Here is a 17400-nt window from a genome sequence, read left to right on the forward strand (position 1 = left end):
GTATTTGACTGCCCATTTTTTGAATTGTTTAATTAACCATTACTTAGCAAATTTTTAAGTTCTCATCTGACACAACAAAGGGAATTAGAACTTAAAGTCGTATTCTTATATGCGATGGTGTTAGCAACTCCCTTGGTGAATAAGTTTGAACAATTTCTCCATGTCAAATGATAAGGGCCGGAGATGGATGGTTGGATGTAAGTATGGACATGGTTCCATCTGGTTCTGGTTTCAAGAGAACCGAACCACACCATAATGTGGAACCAAAATCCTTTTATTATTATTATTATTAAATTTTTTTTTTTGTTGGTAAGATGTGGAACCAAACCAAACCAAATCATTCGGTTCTGGTTTAGTTTGGTTTGGTTCTAGTACTATTACTTAAAGTTTTCAAATTTGCACAATATCCATAAATTAGTAATATATAATTAAATAAAAAAAATATAAGCATCAAATATTTAGCAAGTTCAAATTATCAATAATCAAAATTAGACGTGGGCGCGGGTCGGTTTGGTTCGACTCTAAAGAGAACCGAACCGAACCGAACCAAAATTTTTGAGTATCTAGTAAATGGAACCGTTGGGTCCAAATATAATTATGGAACCATTCGGGTTCGGTTCCGTTTGGTTCAGTTCGGTTCGATTCGATTCGCTCGGTTCTGTACTATAATTAAATTTTTTAACATTTATAACAATATTATATAAATACAACTAATGATACATTCAATGATTTTGGAATGTCAGAGACTAGTAGACTACCTTATTTAAATGATCTCTACGGTCAAAGCTTCGATCTGCGGAGGTCACAACTTCGATCGGAGGTCACAGCGTTGGCCGACGATTGTATAGGTTTTGAAATGTCAGCGAGGCTACGAGAGTGAGTGTGAGAGTTGAGACAGCGTTATGCACTTTAGTGTAGGTGTTTAGGGTTATTTAGTGGATTTGATCTTGTTGGACTAAGAAATGAAACAATAAAATGAGTAATTGAGCCAAAAAGTAAAAAAAAAAATTAGAAATGAAACAAATTATTGGGCCAAAAATTTGGATTTAGAAATTGTTAATTTGTTAATTTGTTTAAAAAAAATTAAAATTTAAATAATTTGATTTATTCAATATAAAAAAATTAGAAAGTTTCAATTTTTATTCGGTTCTTCGATTCTTGGTCTAGAACCAAGAACCGAACCGTACCCGTCGGTTCTCAAGTCAGATACCCATTCGGGTATTTAATTTGACAAGTTCAGTCGGGTTTGATTCAGTTTGGTTCGGGTTCGGTTTGATCGGTTCGATTCGAGACATTTGTCCAACCCTAATCAAAATCATAAAAATCCAAACTAACGAACAAAATATAAACGAATGAGTCATTACCAAAAGTTAATAATATCAAGTTCCATTTTCATCCTCCATCCAATCAATTCCTTTACATGATGCCATTAGACCTAATGATGAAAATGAAATATGAAACTGAAATATAAAATAAAAACTTGAAACTAATAGATATGGGTGGTGACAAAATGACTGAGCAAAGCAACTTAGCCCTTTCCATCTAGACAATCATTAGTTGTTTAATACTGCATTGCTTATGCTGTAACTTTAAGAAGCTCTACAAACATAATTCAAAAGACACAATTAAAACAAACAAAAACAATTAAAATCGTTTACAATAAATGAGATGTAATGTAAAAATATTTTATAAGATTTTTTTTTTCCTTATTCAATTTCTTCATAAAACTTCACCTCCTTAATGCAAATATTGTCTCGTGTTACTCTCAAAAGCCTAAATTCTTCTTGTAACCAATTTTTGGGTACAAATTAAAACCTCAACTGTTGCAGGAGTTAAAAAGCATTTATAACAATCAAGAATGCGCCTTCCAGTACTAAATGCCCGATGCAAACGCAACTGTAGATACAGGAATGGCAAGCACGTCTCTTTCAATATTCGAAATTTTGTTTAAATCTTGGGGTATTTATCTTCCACCAATTCCAAATTTTAAAATTTACATCAACTGTATTTTCATTTGGTTCCATCAAATATTTTTGAATCTCATCTTTTCCGGACAGACTGCCTCTGCTAGGTTTTAATTTCTTGTACCTGAAATCAAAATTATCAAGTCCACTACAACATATCAAGGAATCTATAGTATGCAAAAAATGCTATCTATCATATTCTATAGCATTTTTCGAAATGCTATCGTAGGTGGTATTATGAAAAGTCATGCATCTATTATAACATTTTATAAATGCTATTATAAAGTGCTATAAAAAACCATTACATAGCATTTTGTTATCGTCGTTGTTTAGTATTTATAGCATTTTATTCATGCAATCTTTTTTAATTTGATAGCATTTTTATGTTATAATTTTGACTTTAATAACATTTTGTGTTTGTCATGGTTACATTTTCAATAGCATTCTTTTCCATCATAATTTTTTAATCGCATTTATTGAATATAATGTATTATCTTCAATAGCATTTTAATTATAATATATACATATTACATAGCATTCCTTAATTATCAAATATAAATATTCAATATCATTATGTTTTGGTCTAAAATTCAAAAAATATGAACAATAACCAAGCCAATAATAAATTCCAAACAACCATCAATATTATCTTGTAAAAATACACAAGTGTAGTTGTTCAATAGAGAAATCTAATTATGTTATGTCTCAAATCAAACAAGAGTGTCATCCCCGGAAGGTACTTCTTTATACAGGAGAATGGATCTGCCAACAAGAGTGTCATCCCCAAAAGGTACTTCTTCCTTGTTGATCCAAATCGTGTGAATGGCATGAGTTTTATTAAAAAATCCATGCCTAGAAAATGCATCCGGAAGTAGAGGGCAAGCTATCGTGTGAATGGCATGAGTTTTGTTAAAAAATCCATGCCTAGAAAATGCATCCAAAAGTAGAGGGCAAGTTTCATGATAAGGTTCTGGACCTTGAAAGGAATTGTCGGTGCAATTATGAAAGAAAGGAATTGTATAAATATCAGAACGTGAGACTAGTAATCAACTAATACACACCAAAAAGATACAATCAATGCTCTATTTGTTTCCTGTCCTATTTATTTAACTTGAACAATTCTTGCACTGATCAGTTTCTGCATCTTGTTCATCACAAGAGGGTTCTTCATATGTTCCTGTGCAGACTTGGGATTTTCCTGGAAGTTAGTCATGACCTGTTGCAATAGAGAGATCATGTGAGATACATTGCGTTAACAGACCAAGGGGATCAATAACCCGAATACATAGGGACGTGTAAGCAATAGAAATAATGATTGAATAGTTTGACTCAATATCTCAACAACAAAGAGTTGCAACTTGGCAACCAACCAAAAACAATACTAATGAAATAACCTATGATGTCTATTGTTGATCTAGGTGAAATAATTCCAACATTGGGTTGAACCCAGTACTTTTTAGGATTAGTGGTCATAACCTGAAAATAGAATCGTATTCAATCAAAATACAAGGTACATATGAATAACAATATATTCATATAGATAACTCAAGCAGCAACATACTAGTCTGCACAAAACTTTGGGATCGGCTATGTATAGATAACCCAATCAATTATTTACCTTAAAAGCAACACGTTTTTGGGTTTTATTTGACAACCCAATTGAACAAGATGCTTTCTTATTCAACTCAACTTCAAACCAAAAATAAATAAATAAGTGACAAACCAAGTCAGAAGAAATTGAAACTTATATTGGAAAGTAAGCACTTGAGGCTCGATCTTAAGAAGTTCTTCCGTGCTCATTTTCCCCCCTCAAAAATTGATTAACAATTTAACAATAAAGTCTATTTTCTGCGTTAAAGGATAAACACTTTGACAATTCCTCGTTCCACAACGAAACAAGCCAACTCTTTGTTGCTTCAAAATTCCCCTTCCACAATTGGGAAAAAAACCTGTAGAAAAAATAAAGTGATAGAATCAGTAGGGAGATAGGAAAAATCTGGGATGAATTCGTGTTTATTTGGAAGGATTTTTTGAAATAAAATTAAGCAAGAAAGAATGATAGAGAGATAGACTAAGAGAGGCGTATAGAACTTGTGAACTGTTGAAAGAAATGAATTAGGGTATAAAAAAGCGGGATATGGATGGAAAGATTTTGGGCTTTTCAATTTGGTGGCCGTTAAAAAAATGCTATTAAATAAAATTCAATTTTAATCTATAGCATTATCAAGTAGAATGCTATCTTTAAATGTTATAAAATGTGTAAATTGTTGTAGTGGTCATCCAATCATCATCAGAACCATCCAACAATGTGACTACATCCTTAGCACCACCATCACTAGCTCCATCAGTATTGCTTTCTCATCCCTTATACTAGCTATACAAATCATACAATAATTTATCATTTTCATTTTTTGTGGCTTCAACCTTCCCAAAATCATACATAATACCAATACAATGTACCACAAACTCTAATTTATATATAGGATCAAGCACAACTGCTACAATCAAAATCTTATTCATCTTATCAACATTTTCCCAATGCTTGTCAAACTTACCCTTCATGCTGCTTGCCATATTACTCAGCACACCATCTTGTTTGTCACTCATTCTCTTCCAAATCTGCTCAATTTTACAAACTTTGTTGAATTAAATATTAGAGGTAACAATCAATGAAGCATCAAAGTAACTTCATAAAATATTCTTAAAAATTTAGCAAATTTTAAAGCTCTATCCTAATCATAAGTTGTTGGCGGCCTTTCTCTTTTTTTCCACTTCCGGTAAACTAAGGGCTTGGACCCTCATAATCATCGCAGGGTTCCTTTTGCTCCTAGGGGCATCATACCTCCCAAAACAACGTTCTCTTTCAGCCCTTTCAACCAATCGTTCCGACCTCGGAGAGATGCTTTTGAACCGTAGATGGTCAAGTGAAATTCAATCCACGAAATAATTTGATCTATAGACAGCATCATTGTGGTAAAGGTCGTAGACCTTCACGCTCATCAAAATATTTGTAGTAAGTCCATCTTCTTCCTCCATGTGGTCAAATGCTTTCTCAAACTTCAATGCACTATCCAACATTAAGAATATTGAATTCCATCGAGTAGGTACATCCAAAATCGCAAGTTGTTTGCATTCTATCTTCTCCCTTTCAATACAACATTTAAATTTCATCAGTTAGGAAGGGGATGATCGAAAATACTTGATCGTATTATGAATGCTTGCTATTGATGCGTTGAAATCTTTCAACCCCTTATTAACAATTAAATTAACTATGCTCGTAGAACAACGAACATGCAGATAAGATCAACTAAAATCATACCATCAAGTTTCCAATTCTACAATTTTTTTTTCACATAAATGGTTACTACATCATTTGTCTTTGCATTGTCCACAATAATATTACATATATGTATTATTTCCCATTCAAGCAAACAATTCTCAATAAGTTTCTCAATTGTCTCTCCTTATGATTTGGACCAAAGAAAAAGTTCAATATCCTCTTATGTAATCTCCAACCTCTATCAATAAACTGTACTATGATTACCATGTAACTGATATTTTGAATTAAGGTCTAACAATCCGTGTTAAAGAAATCCTCTACCTATTTTTGATAAATTTATCCACTAAGGACTCTTTTGTTTCATGCACATCTATAGCAATAGTTCTACAACTAGGAACCACAAACTTTTAGCAAAGTTTTTGTACAAATGCCTTGAAATCCTCACCCTCTAGAAGGAAAAAGGCAATTCATCAATAATCTTCATCCTAACCAATACTGTTCGACACTTATTTTTATCAAATAATGATGCCATAATATATCCTTTGTCACCCTTACCATTAGCTCCATTACAATCATCAAGTTTTTGTTATTTTAGAACTAACTAATTGCTTGTCATCTGTCTTAGTGCATCTATAAGCAAAATAAGTTTTTAAGTGCTTTTGTAAAGTAGAAGTTTCATTACTCTTGTAGACTTTCCTATGGTAATTTTCCGTCCAATAACTTTGTGAAATGTGCCCATACCTCTGTAGGCTGCTTTATGAATTCTACATCAAAATCCATCTAAATTACCAAATAGAAAAGACAAAAATTTCTATTAGCATTTAACAACGCTTATACGAGTTAAAAAAAAAAAAAGTAGAAACCAAAGCTTTATATTGAATAAGAGTGAGATTGACCCATCATGATAATATACTGTACCAAACTCCAAAATAATATAATATTAAATAATAAGAAAAAATTTGTAGTCTACTTTAACTTTTTTTTTTTTATTTCATATTGACTTATATCTCAATCCAATAGAAAGTTGCACAAAAACTATGAAAGAAAAGAAAAATGTCCAGTAAATTATGGTATTTTTCATTATACCCTTGATGGTTTGGAGAACAGTAAATTGGTGGTCGCAGAGTTGGAGTTTAGGCACGGAGATGACCTGAAAAACTACATTGTTTTGATTGGGGGATTAGGGAGGTTTTTGGAGGTGTTTGGGACTCATGGGGTATTAAATGTTGCACAAGAACTGGTAATTTAAAAAGTATATTGTTTGTGCAACATTTGGATCAACATTTAGTACCCGTAGCGCCGCATCTCAATTATGTGGTGCCACCACTCAGGTAGAAAATTCTAGTAGCACTCCTTTCAGTATTTTTATCATAATTTTTTTTCGATATCCAATCGATGCGATTCAAGATGCATTGGAAAGTTAACTCAAAGGGCTACAACTTTGATTCAGATATCATTTCAAATTGGATCATTTACTATGTCAAAAAAGGGTCTCAATATGAGATTGAAAACGATGCATAACTTTTTTCAATTGAAAATTGATGTGTGATCAAACTTTGATTATGTTTTATCTCTTTGACGGCTTTCATTATCCAATTGATTTCGAGCACTCTTGAATCTTCATCATGAGGTCCGACACAATTTTTGAGTATTTATACTTTAGTCCCTAAACTTTGGACCCCTTACAACTTAGCCATTTTTTCCAATTTTGCGAACTTTTGCTTATTTCCTTCAATCTCATCAACTTATACCACAATACCAACACATGCATTAAAATGTTCTAAAACTCATAGGAATTAGCTAAATATCAAGTTTAAATGGCACCTAAAGTATGAGTGAAATACACTCATTAAACACCTCCAAACTTAATATTTTGCTGAGCAAACACAAGAAGGAAAATAAAATAACTAAGGACTCGACAATGATTTGGTCAAATGGCTAGTCTTTTTGCTCAGTATTGAGAACATTATATCACTCATGAACAGTTTCAAGAGCTAACTTTCCACTTATTCAATTCAATACAGTTGTGTGTGTGAGGATCAAGTGTAATATTGTACATTCACAAGTTGGTTCACTTCCCAATCCTCAGTGGTCAATTATTTCATTTCTTCGCTCGTGAAATTTACACACCCCAAACTTATTTTCTTCTATTCTCACACTACGGTATAATTCTAAGGTTTAATATTACTTATCCATTTCTCACTCCACTCTAATTTGGTTTAGTTCAACCGGTGATATCAACAATTCTTTCGTATAATGATTTTCATTAATTATGAGTGTTTCAATAATCTTGTTTATATTAAGTGATTTGAACCCACTAGTTATCTAGGCCCCCAAAATCAGTTCTTTTGCGCACTTGTAGACCAACACTTTTTTGTTTTTTTGATTTTTTTTTCAATTATCACCTCATCCTTTTTTCCTCTTCATGACCCGTGTAGCGAGTGTTAAGTCGATAACTCCCCAATTTTCGTATACCAAAAGGTACCAGGTTTCAAGAGCCAATACGAACTTAATAACTCGAGTAAAAAAGGTGCAGGCGTGAGGCGTAGTTGAATAAATGCAATGCTTCTTCTCTACAAAGTGAAGTGAAATTTATAGGGGTCAAATCTCTAGTATTTGGTCATCACAAAGCTTATACCAGAAATTTAAAGACATTCCACACAATTTTTTAATATGCACCGAATCAACACAGTTTTAAATTATTTCTTTCACCAGTTAAAATGCCCCAAATTATTAAATATATGGTCAAAGAATGTTGTAAATCATGGGTTAGGAGATCAACCACCTAAGTTATCAATTTAGCCTATGCATATGAACCCTTATGTTCCTATACAGTGCTAAACTTAATACTCATACATAAATATTACACTGATTCACATAGATAGATAAAAACTCAACTCAAGCATATAAATCTTCCACAATCCACAAACTAACACATGCTCTCAAATATATTCATCATAGCTGACAAAAACATGTGACTCACACGAGCATGCTATATATATATACAAACCCACACGAAATTAACAACATCACATAATCACACAAACATAACTACATAACAAAAGACGGTAGCAAATAATTCAAATGATTCACCCCCCAAACTTAAAGTATACATTATCCTCAATGTAAAAATAAATCCAAATGAGAGGTAAGACCTCTCTGAAATTATCAGTAGTTGTCATCGCCATCGCCATCGCCTTGGTGAGATGGGTCCTAGTAGGCTAGATAATCACGTTGTTGGCACACACTTGAGAATCTTCCTACAAACAACACAATAGAATGTTATGACAGTAAATTAAACAATTATAAAACTAAAAACTAAGTAGTAATAATAAAGAAAATTATAGAACTCGTGTGCCTCCCAAGAAGCGCTTCTTTAAAGTTATTAGCTAGACTTTTGTACAAGTGCTTCATAGCACTTTGAATATGGCTTTGGAGGTTCCTCTTAGCTTGCTTAATTTGACTTTGTTCTGTATTTCATGTCTTCCAGAATCGTACTTTGCCCTTTTGAAGATGGTACAACTTGATAAAGTTGCCTAATTTGAACTCTACTAAGAATACTTCAATCTTCTCATCGACTTTAATCACAAAATCAATGAAGTTGGTGGTTTGCTATCAAATCCCATCTTCTTTGAATGCGACTAATTCGTTTGGCTCCTTGTTGATCAAGCAATTTGTTTTTACATGTTTTTCTTCTTTAGTTGGTTCTTCAAGTTGAATAATGAAGAGATCATCCATTAGCATGTTATTTGGTTTGTCCGAAATTATTTGATCTTCAATCCTTTTATCTTTTTTCATGATGATGTCTTAGATAACTATTTCACTGTAATCAGATTATTCTTCATATGTATAATCGAAGATTTCTTTCATTACTACCATTGGAGTTGCCAACAATAAGCAATTTTTAGTATAATGAACTGTACCACAATATCCACAAGTTGGTTTAATCTCCCCATGAACAATAAATTTGATGTTTAATCTCTTCGAGAAGTTATCCTTATCAAATTCAATAGTTTGATTGTATCCCATTTTATTAGTTCTTGTCTAAAGAGGAATTCTCCAAAGAACATGTCACCTTCATTTAAGTAGGGATCAATCATTATGAATATTTATTTGACTACTTGCTTCTTTTTATTCCCTGTCAATGGAGCAAAGAAAAACAAATAGGTCAATCGAAAAAAAAATCATTCAAAAGCAAGAATAACTAAAACAATTATTAAAAAAAAAAAAGTCCCCGAAAAAGATGCCAAAAACTTGTTGTCAATTTTATTTTCACAAGTGTACGGATCGTAACAAGTAAATAAAGTGGGCCTAGGAGTCTGGATATCATTCCCACGAGGACTACTATTTAACAATTGGTTCAATTATTCCTAGCTTTAATTTGATCGAAAATAAACAAAGAATTTGAGGTTGTGATTTTTAATACAATTATTTGAAAATAGGTGGATGCACACAAAGAGTGGTTTAGAAGTTAAATAATAAACGGATGTTAGGGTAGAATAATTTCATCTATTGGTCACCTCTACATCTTAAATTAAGATTTACATCTAATGTAGCGTTCGATCGAATTCTCCTGTTGTATTCAATTTATCCCTCTCGAATTCTCTTTGAACCTATTTAACTAACTCAATTCCATATATCTATGTGAATCCAGCTTAGTTAAACATGAGGAATTCAATTATAACCGCAATAATTAATATAGTTATCTCTACTCATTATACCAATTCATCGAATTTTACTACATGGTCTAAATCCTAAATTCATATCTCGATTCGTAAAGAATTCACAAAATCATCAAATTTGTGATCAAGTAATTTAATGCATTTAATCCATAGTAAAATCAACACATGAAATAATAAAAATCAAGAATCTTAATGAAAAAATGTAAAAGATCTCAATTGATTACATTATTTGCCCTAACAACAGATTTAGCTATTCATAATGAAAATGGAAAAATCATAGATTGTTTTGGAATACATCACGGGATTTTATATTAAAGGCGTAGAAGAAAAAGTAGATCTTGCACCAAAAATTTCTCTCTTCCAATTGATGCTCTACATGGTGAATTTCTCGATGTTTTCTCTCTTGAATTCCTCATTTTATTCTCCAATTGTGTTTTCTATCCTCTCAATGTGTGAATCCCCTTATCAAAGTGTGAAAAATTGTATTTATATGTACCTCCTCGTGTCTGCATAAATAAGGATTTTTATGGACTTCAAAACGAGCCAAAAATGTGCCCTTGATGTACCTAAGCGGCACCTCAGTGCCGCGGCTCTGTTTTGGCACCACCACACTAGTAGAAAATCCAGGCTGCGCTCCTGTGCGGCTCCATGCCTTTGTTTTGGCGCCACTACCCGAGTAGAAAATTTTGGCTGCGCTCCTTTTAGTATGTTTATTATAATTTTTTTCGATATTCGATTAAGGTGATTCAAGCTATGTTAGAAAGCTAACTCACAACTTTTCTATAGACATCATTTTCAAATTCGATCATTTGCTATGTCAAAAACGATTCTCAATATGACTCTGAAAATGGTGCATAACTTTTTTCGATTGAAAATTGATGTGTGATCATACTTTGATTATGTTTTATCCCTTTGATATCTTTCTTTAACCAATTGACTCCAAGCACTCTTAAATCTTCATCACAAGGTCTGACACAACTTTTGAGTATTTGCACTTTAGTCCCTAAACTTTGGATCTCTTACAACTTAGCCATTTTCTCCAATTTTATAAACTTTTGCTTATTTCTTTCAATCTCATCAACCTATCCCACAACACTAAAACATACATTAAAACGTTCTAAAACTCATAGGAATTAGCTAAATATCAAGTTTAAATGACACTTAAAGTATGAGTAAAATACACTCATCAACATATAACTTGATCTAATCGCCTAAGGCCAAATCTCTTGGATCTGTGACATATGACCTGAGCTAAAGGTCAGTGACCAAATCTCTTGCACCTGTGACCTATGACCTATGACCTATCCACATGACATGTAACCTACGACTTGATTCAATGGCCTATGAACAAATCTTTTGGACTTGTGACCAAATCTCTTAAATCCGTGACTTGTAACCTATGTACTTTGACATGTGCCTTGTTATGTGTGACCTTGATTTGATCTAATGGAAGGTGAACAAATATTTTAAATCTATGACCTAATCCAATGGCCAGTGACTAAATCTTTTGAATCTGTGACCTATGACATATGCAATTTGATAGTGACCCATGCACTATGATAGGTTACATATTCAAGATATTTGTTTACAGAAATTCAATAGACCATGACCTACACATATCTAAAATCACCAATGCTAGAACATTACAAAAACCACCATAAAATAGTCGCCAAACCTCCACGAAAACCACTTGCAACCACCACTTTGAGCACCTCATCCCATGTCTACTAAAACCAACACCAACGCCATCGCATGTAATAATAGGACCACCGTTGCCTACAATAACAGGACCATCGCCAGAACCACTATAGTTATTACCACTTGAACAGTTGCAGCCATCATTACTCATAAACTACCAAAAACTACCTCCACCACCAACATTCTACCACCACTATTTCCATAACACTAACAGTTAAAAAAAAGAAAATCGAAATAACCCTACACTCATAAGTAGCCATTTTGATTCAGGATGGGTCATTGTGAGCGACGACAACGATCTGAAAGCTAATCTGAATAATACTACGCAAGCAACCAACCCAGTCTATAAGTGGCCACCTCAATCTAAGCATCACTGTGTGTGCTCCAATGATGATGATACAAAAGAAGGAAAGAAAGAGAGATGAAAGAGACTACAATTATGGGTTTTGTTAATATCTGATTTATGCTCGTGTATACTTAATATCTTATTTTAGAATTGTCATCTTTAAATGCCTGCTCTGGTGTAATTTCTTCATATTAAATACAATTAAAATTAATGAGCTAGACACATCTAATGGGCTATACAAAAATAATGGCTGTTGGGCTGGCTTCAATTAATACAAAATTATGAAAAATAAAATTATAAATTATGTTTGGTTCTTAGTTCTTGAATCAAAATCGAACCAGGACCAAATGGTTCTCGATTTGAAGAACTAAAATCATTAATTTTTTGTAGAACTGAACCGAACCGCTTGGCTTGGTTCAGTTCTAGTTTGATTGATTTGGTTTGGACATTTTGTCCACCGCTAGCTGGATGAGTTCTTGCTGTTTTGTCATATAAAAGGGTTGTGATGACCTAGGGTTTGAAAGATTCATTTCTTCGTAGATATTTTTTCTCCTTAACCAAGTCTCTCTCTCTCCAATTGAGTCTTTAATTCCTCCATATGGGACAGTAGTTGAATGTATTGTGTAGATCATGTGTTGATCAAGTTCACATATAGAGAGTTGGGTGGTATTTGTGGTGTTAAAGAATAGTTAGGGTTTTTTCATGTGAGATTGAGCCTTGAATTACCAACATTTTGGGTGATCGAAGTATAATGTGGAGTTATACTTCGTGTGAACCATATCTCATGAAGAATTCTCTTGTTCTAATCATTTAAGTTGTATAAAAGAGGATTAACAGTGGAACTGGATTTTTATTCATTAGTGCTTCTTGGACTTGATTTACATTTGCTAATTAAGCGCATTTGTGAATTGAAAGCAATTGGATAAAAAAGGGATTTTGAGCCGAATTGAAATTGATTCCAATCATTTGGAAAATAATTGAATTGCAAGGAATCATGTTGCAGATTTAGATGAAAAAAGGACAAACTATATAAAAAAGTTGAAGTTTGGACATAAGTGTAAGTGTTATATGCCCGAAATTCAATCGATTTAGGTTGTAAACATTTTTAATATGATTAATCCATTTTATTTATGGTAAGATCTATTATTTAATTAAATTAATATTATAATAAATTATATTAATAGAGCTTATAGATTTAAATACTATTAACTTGTTAGTCACAAGAAGTCGTGATAGTGAGAAACAAATTATTTATAATTGAATCTTAAATTATTAGTGTCGTAAGTAGTAATGAGATATATATATCGTTATTATAGTTAGGCCAACATGTGTGGCAATTCTCGCTCATGAAGTGAGTAGCTAATCTCACCGGCTAAAATATAGTGACATTTGAATGAACGCGTGAATTTTTTACTATAAGAACAAAATATTGGAAACTCGTTGGAGATATTGCACATGGATAACTATCTGAGTGTCAGTGGCTAATTTCTAACATTCAGTAGCGGAATTGATCCTTTGATTTGAGATCATCATAGTACCTTGGTGAAGAGTGTAAATGATTGAGAGTTCCTTTCTTATATAGATAAGAGAGAGTGATAGTGTGATTTTGTATGTTCTTGGTAAACTTCATTCTCAATCCGCGATTCTTTTAAAGATAACTGAAATATCTGGCTTAATCTTTTTTACCTTGAACTAGTTGTATACCTTGGTTGCTGTTTTGGGCATTTTTAGTGCAAATAAAGCACTACCCATTTTAAATGACGCTCAACAGAAGATTAGGTATTAGAAGCAGTCAACGAACCTCTGGGACTACGGCCGAAACAATTATTTGTGTTTTGTTTTAATTTTCTGCAAAATTTTTGGTATGCACTTTTATATTTTTTAGTTCTATCCTTTATACGTTGTGTATCAGGGCATTTGATCAGCAGGAATTCCTCTTTCTCGTTTTTACGGTCCTCAAAATGCATATGGAAAGATTTTTAAATTACTCTAGTCAGGTGATCCGAATACTGTCTCAAATAAATGAAATTCAAACAATTTCCTTTTAATGGCTCAAGAAAACACAAAAGCTACCATCAAAAGAACATGATCGGTTGAACACTAGATTGTGCCACGGATACTAAATGTTACACAGTCTTTTGTGAACCGGTCATGTATAACCAAGAAACTGAACAAATAAGAAAAAATAAAAGCTTGTCCGTAGTTTACAGAAATACAAAACTCTATTGAATCTCCTTATTGATGGTACTAACAGAGGGGAAGATCAGCAGGAGGTGGCTCTAACGTTTGTAATTCTCCCACTCCATTTTCCACCAAGAAAGCCATTGCCAAACCCCAGGTGATGTGAACATCCAAGTGACAGTGCATTAACCATACTCCTATTTAACACATCAATTTGCAGCTATGAGAATAATGGCATAATTATAAAATGAATATGAGTATGATTATTTAAGTTAGTTCTCACCTGGATTGTCGGCTACAAATCTAATCACGCTCCATCCACCAACAGGTACACTAGCTGTATTTCGTAGTGGCGGATCAACGAGATTGAATTTGGCCGTATCCCTTTGTGGATTGAAATTTCCAAATCCTTCAGCAAGGATATAGAAGTCATATCCATGGAGATGAATAGGATGGTTTTCAGCCGTGAAGATACTTGTTCCCTGCAACACTATTTGAACTCTTGCTCCATACTTTAATCTGTATACCTTAGTCCCGCGAGCGGGTTGCCATAGTGACCGGCTTACATTGCCAGTATAATCAAATATCCGAGGTGGATTTGCTGGAAAATCAGTTGTGTATACTCCAGGTATACGCTGCTGATGTGCCTGCAGCAGGGAAAAGTTCGATGGAAGCACAAAAGATACGTTGTTCATGCTGGCAGTGAATCGAGTCCCATTTGGTCCTTGACAATTTCTACGTCTGGCACCTCTGGGGCAATTGTTGAGTCCTAAACCGACGGTAATGAAGAGATTCTCATCAATTTCTGTGGGTACTTCGACTTTTCTTGGGCTTTTCAAGCTTTTCGTAAAGGCAGTTGCGGTGGCAGTGTCGTTAAATGCAGGTAGAGATGGCATAACTGGCTTGGTCGAGGTGCATTTTGCTAGGCAAGGGGCAGTCTCGTATTCTAGAATTGCTGTGGTGGTAGTATTATCAAATGGTGCACCTTGAGCACTGGCGTAGGCACGCGCTGCGATGTAGTACTTGGCTGGGGGCTGATCGGTGGTTACCAGGACATCGGTCGTCTGGCCTGGTCCGAGCATGAGAACTGACGTGGTGTAGGGTTTGAGATAAGAAGCATCGGCACCAACAACTGTGAGCTTGTGGTTGGCTATTGTAAAGAAAAGTTGTTGATTGAGTGCAGCGTTGATGACTCGGAGGAGATTTGTTTCACCGGAATTCACCGGAACTACTATTGTATCTGCATCAGAATAGGATCAGACATTATAGTCAATTTGTTTGTCTTTTGTCGAAAAGTGACTAATTTAAAAACTGATTAGGAAGAAAATATTTATTTTCGTGATTTTGAAAGGGAGAATAAATGTCAAATTATACCTTTTTTAGAGCAATTGTAAAGATCACCAGGTTGACCATTGATGGTATAAGCATTGGAAACATTTGGAGCAGCTCCTGTTCTTGTGGCTTGCCGCACAACATCAATGGGGTTTGCATCCCACCACTCACCTGATCACCATCACAATTAGCGTCATCCCGAATTTGAAAAAAAAAAAAAGTAAATAAATATATTCCAATCACTTAAATCGTGCTTTCATTGTCACCTCAACTTTTTGGTGTAGACACCAAAACTCGAGTAATAAGATTACTAGCGATAAGATATATAACATACCGAGAAGAAGAGGGGTTTCACGCTTTGGCTTGGGGAAGGGATAGGATTCTCCGAGTCGTGGGCGAATAATCAAGGCTCCATAGACAGTGGCTCTGAGCCATGAGCTATGGGCATGCCACCAAAGTGTTCCTTCTTGTCCTTGAATTGTAAATCTGTAAGTATAACTGTGTCCTGGTCTAATAGGACATTGAGTCACGAATTCTGGTCCATCAGCCCATCCGGTTCTCATTTGTCGCACCCCATGCCTATGTATTGGTCAAAACAGAAATGCAACAGTTGTGGTTTAGTCTGTCAGTATATATATACATGAAACTACATGTTTATTAAGTTTGTTGTTCTACAAAGCTTAAATTGTAAATATGAGAAATACGTGTGAAAACTGAGGTCTCGTTATTTGCTTCCATGCATTCAATGGATGCTTTATTGATGACGAAATAAAATGTTACACGATTAACTTACCAGTGAATGGTGACATTGTATCGAGCTCTGTTATTGACTTTGACAACTAAAGTATCACCGTTATTCACTTCCAACGTTGGTCCAGGATACATTCCATTCACGGTAATGGTGTTGTGGGTTTTGCACAGCCTCTTCACTGGTGTTGCTTGAACCTGCAGTTTATATGTAGTGTATAGATCAGCGTTAATATCTAATATTTGCAAAGAAATTCCGAGCAAAGAGACAAAGAGAAAAGAGAGAAAAGAGAGTTAAAAACATACAACAAAATCATGGTAATGAGTTTTAGCATTTGTGCTTGGCATTGAGCTCGCAAAGTGCAACAAAATGCCTAAAAAGAAGAAAGTGCTGAAGGGATTCATTATATTTCTCAAGGCCTCCATTTCTCTTTAGGATGTGATATGAAAGGAAATGGATGCTTGTTCGTGGAAGAGTACGACAGAGAGGAGTCCCTTTTATACAGAAGAATTATAGAGAGAGAAAGAGGAGAGAGGGAGAGGCGGTGGTTCTTGATTAGGTTTAGAGGGAAACTTAGTTCAACCCTAAATAAGTTGGTGCACCGACTGGCCTATCAATCAAATTGAAGAATTTTGATTTACACTTGCTTCACAAGTTATTCTTTCTGATGTGGGATTTTTCAACTTTGAATTAGTTTTGTAAGCTTTCATTATTAGTTTGTGAATACTTTACGCTTAATTTACATTACAGAGACTGTATATCTTCCCAAAATTTATTACATATACGAAAAATAATTATTACATTAATTTATAAGAAATATATAAATTGTTAGTTATTCTAATCAAAAAATATTTGAACTTTTAATTGAAATAGTTTACATTAGTTTCAAAGAGATAATCATACTCTGTGAAAAAATATTTTAATTTATCCATCTCCATGCTTACGTGAATCTGAAATGATATAAATTGCTAATAATGATTTGTTACAAATTAAGTGGATTCATTTACTGCAGTCAAATGTCCAACATTAAGACTTTAATTAAAAAAAATTCATTGTTAGTGGTATAAGTCTCTTCAAATTTCCGTGCAGGAATGTAGTTAATAACTAATAAGTCAGCCATTTTTTTTTTTAAATGGGGAAAAAAAAAAGTTAAGTATCCTGGCTTTGTT

General features: G+C 33.8%; 1 protein-coding gene across 1 annotated transcript; it reads right to left on the reverse strand.

Moving 5' to 3' along the window:
* Positions 1 to 13968: 13968 nt before the first annotated feature.
* On the reverse strand, positions 13969 to 16746 carry LOC111397606 (laccase-12-like). Its single transcript, XM_023024614.1, has 6 exons — positions 16537 to 16746; positions 16277 to 16428; positions 15818 to 16062; positions 15526 to 15654; positions 14435 to 15391; positions 13969 to 14348 (listed from the first exon to the last, which is right to left on the reverse strand). The coding sequence occupies exons 1-6, from the start codon at positions 16654 to 16656 to the stop codon at positions 14218 to 14220; spliced, it is 1734 nt and encodes a 577-aa protein (XP_022880382.1). The 5' UTR covers positions 16657 to 16746; the 3' UTR covers positions 13969 to 14217.
* Between the last annotated feature and the right edge of the window lie 654 nt (positions 16747 to 17400).

Source organism: Olea europaea, chromosome 1 (genome assembly GCF_002742605.1).
Source record: "Olea europaea var. sylvestris chromosome 1, O_europaea_v1, whole genome shotgun sequence".
In the NCBI taxonomy this organism is placed as follows: Eukaryota; Viridiplantae; Streptophyta; class Magnoliopsida; order Lamiales; family Oleaceae; genus Olea; species Olea europaea.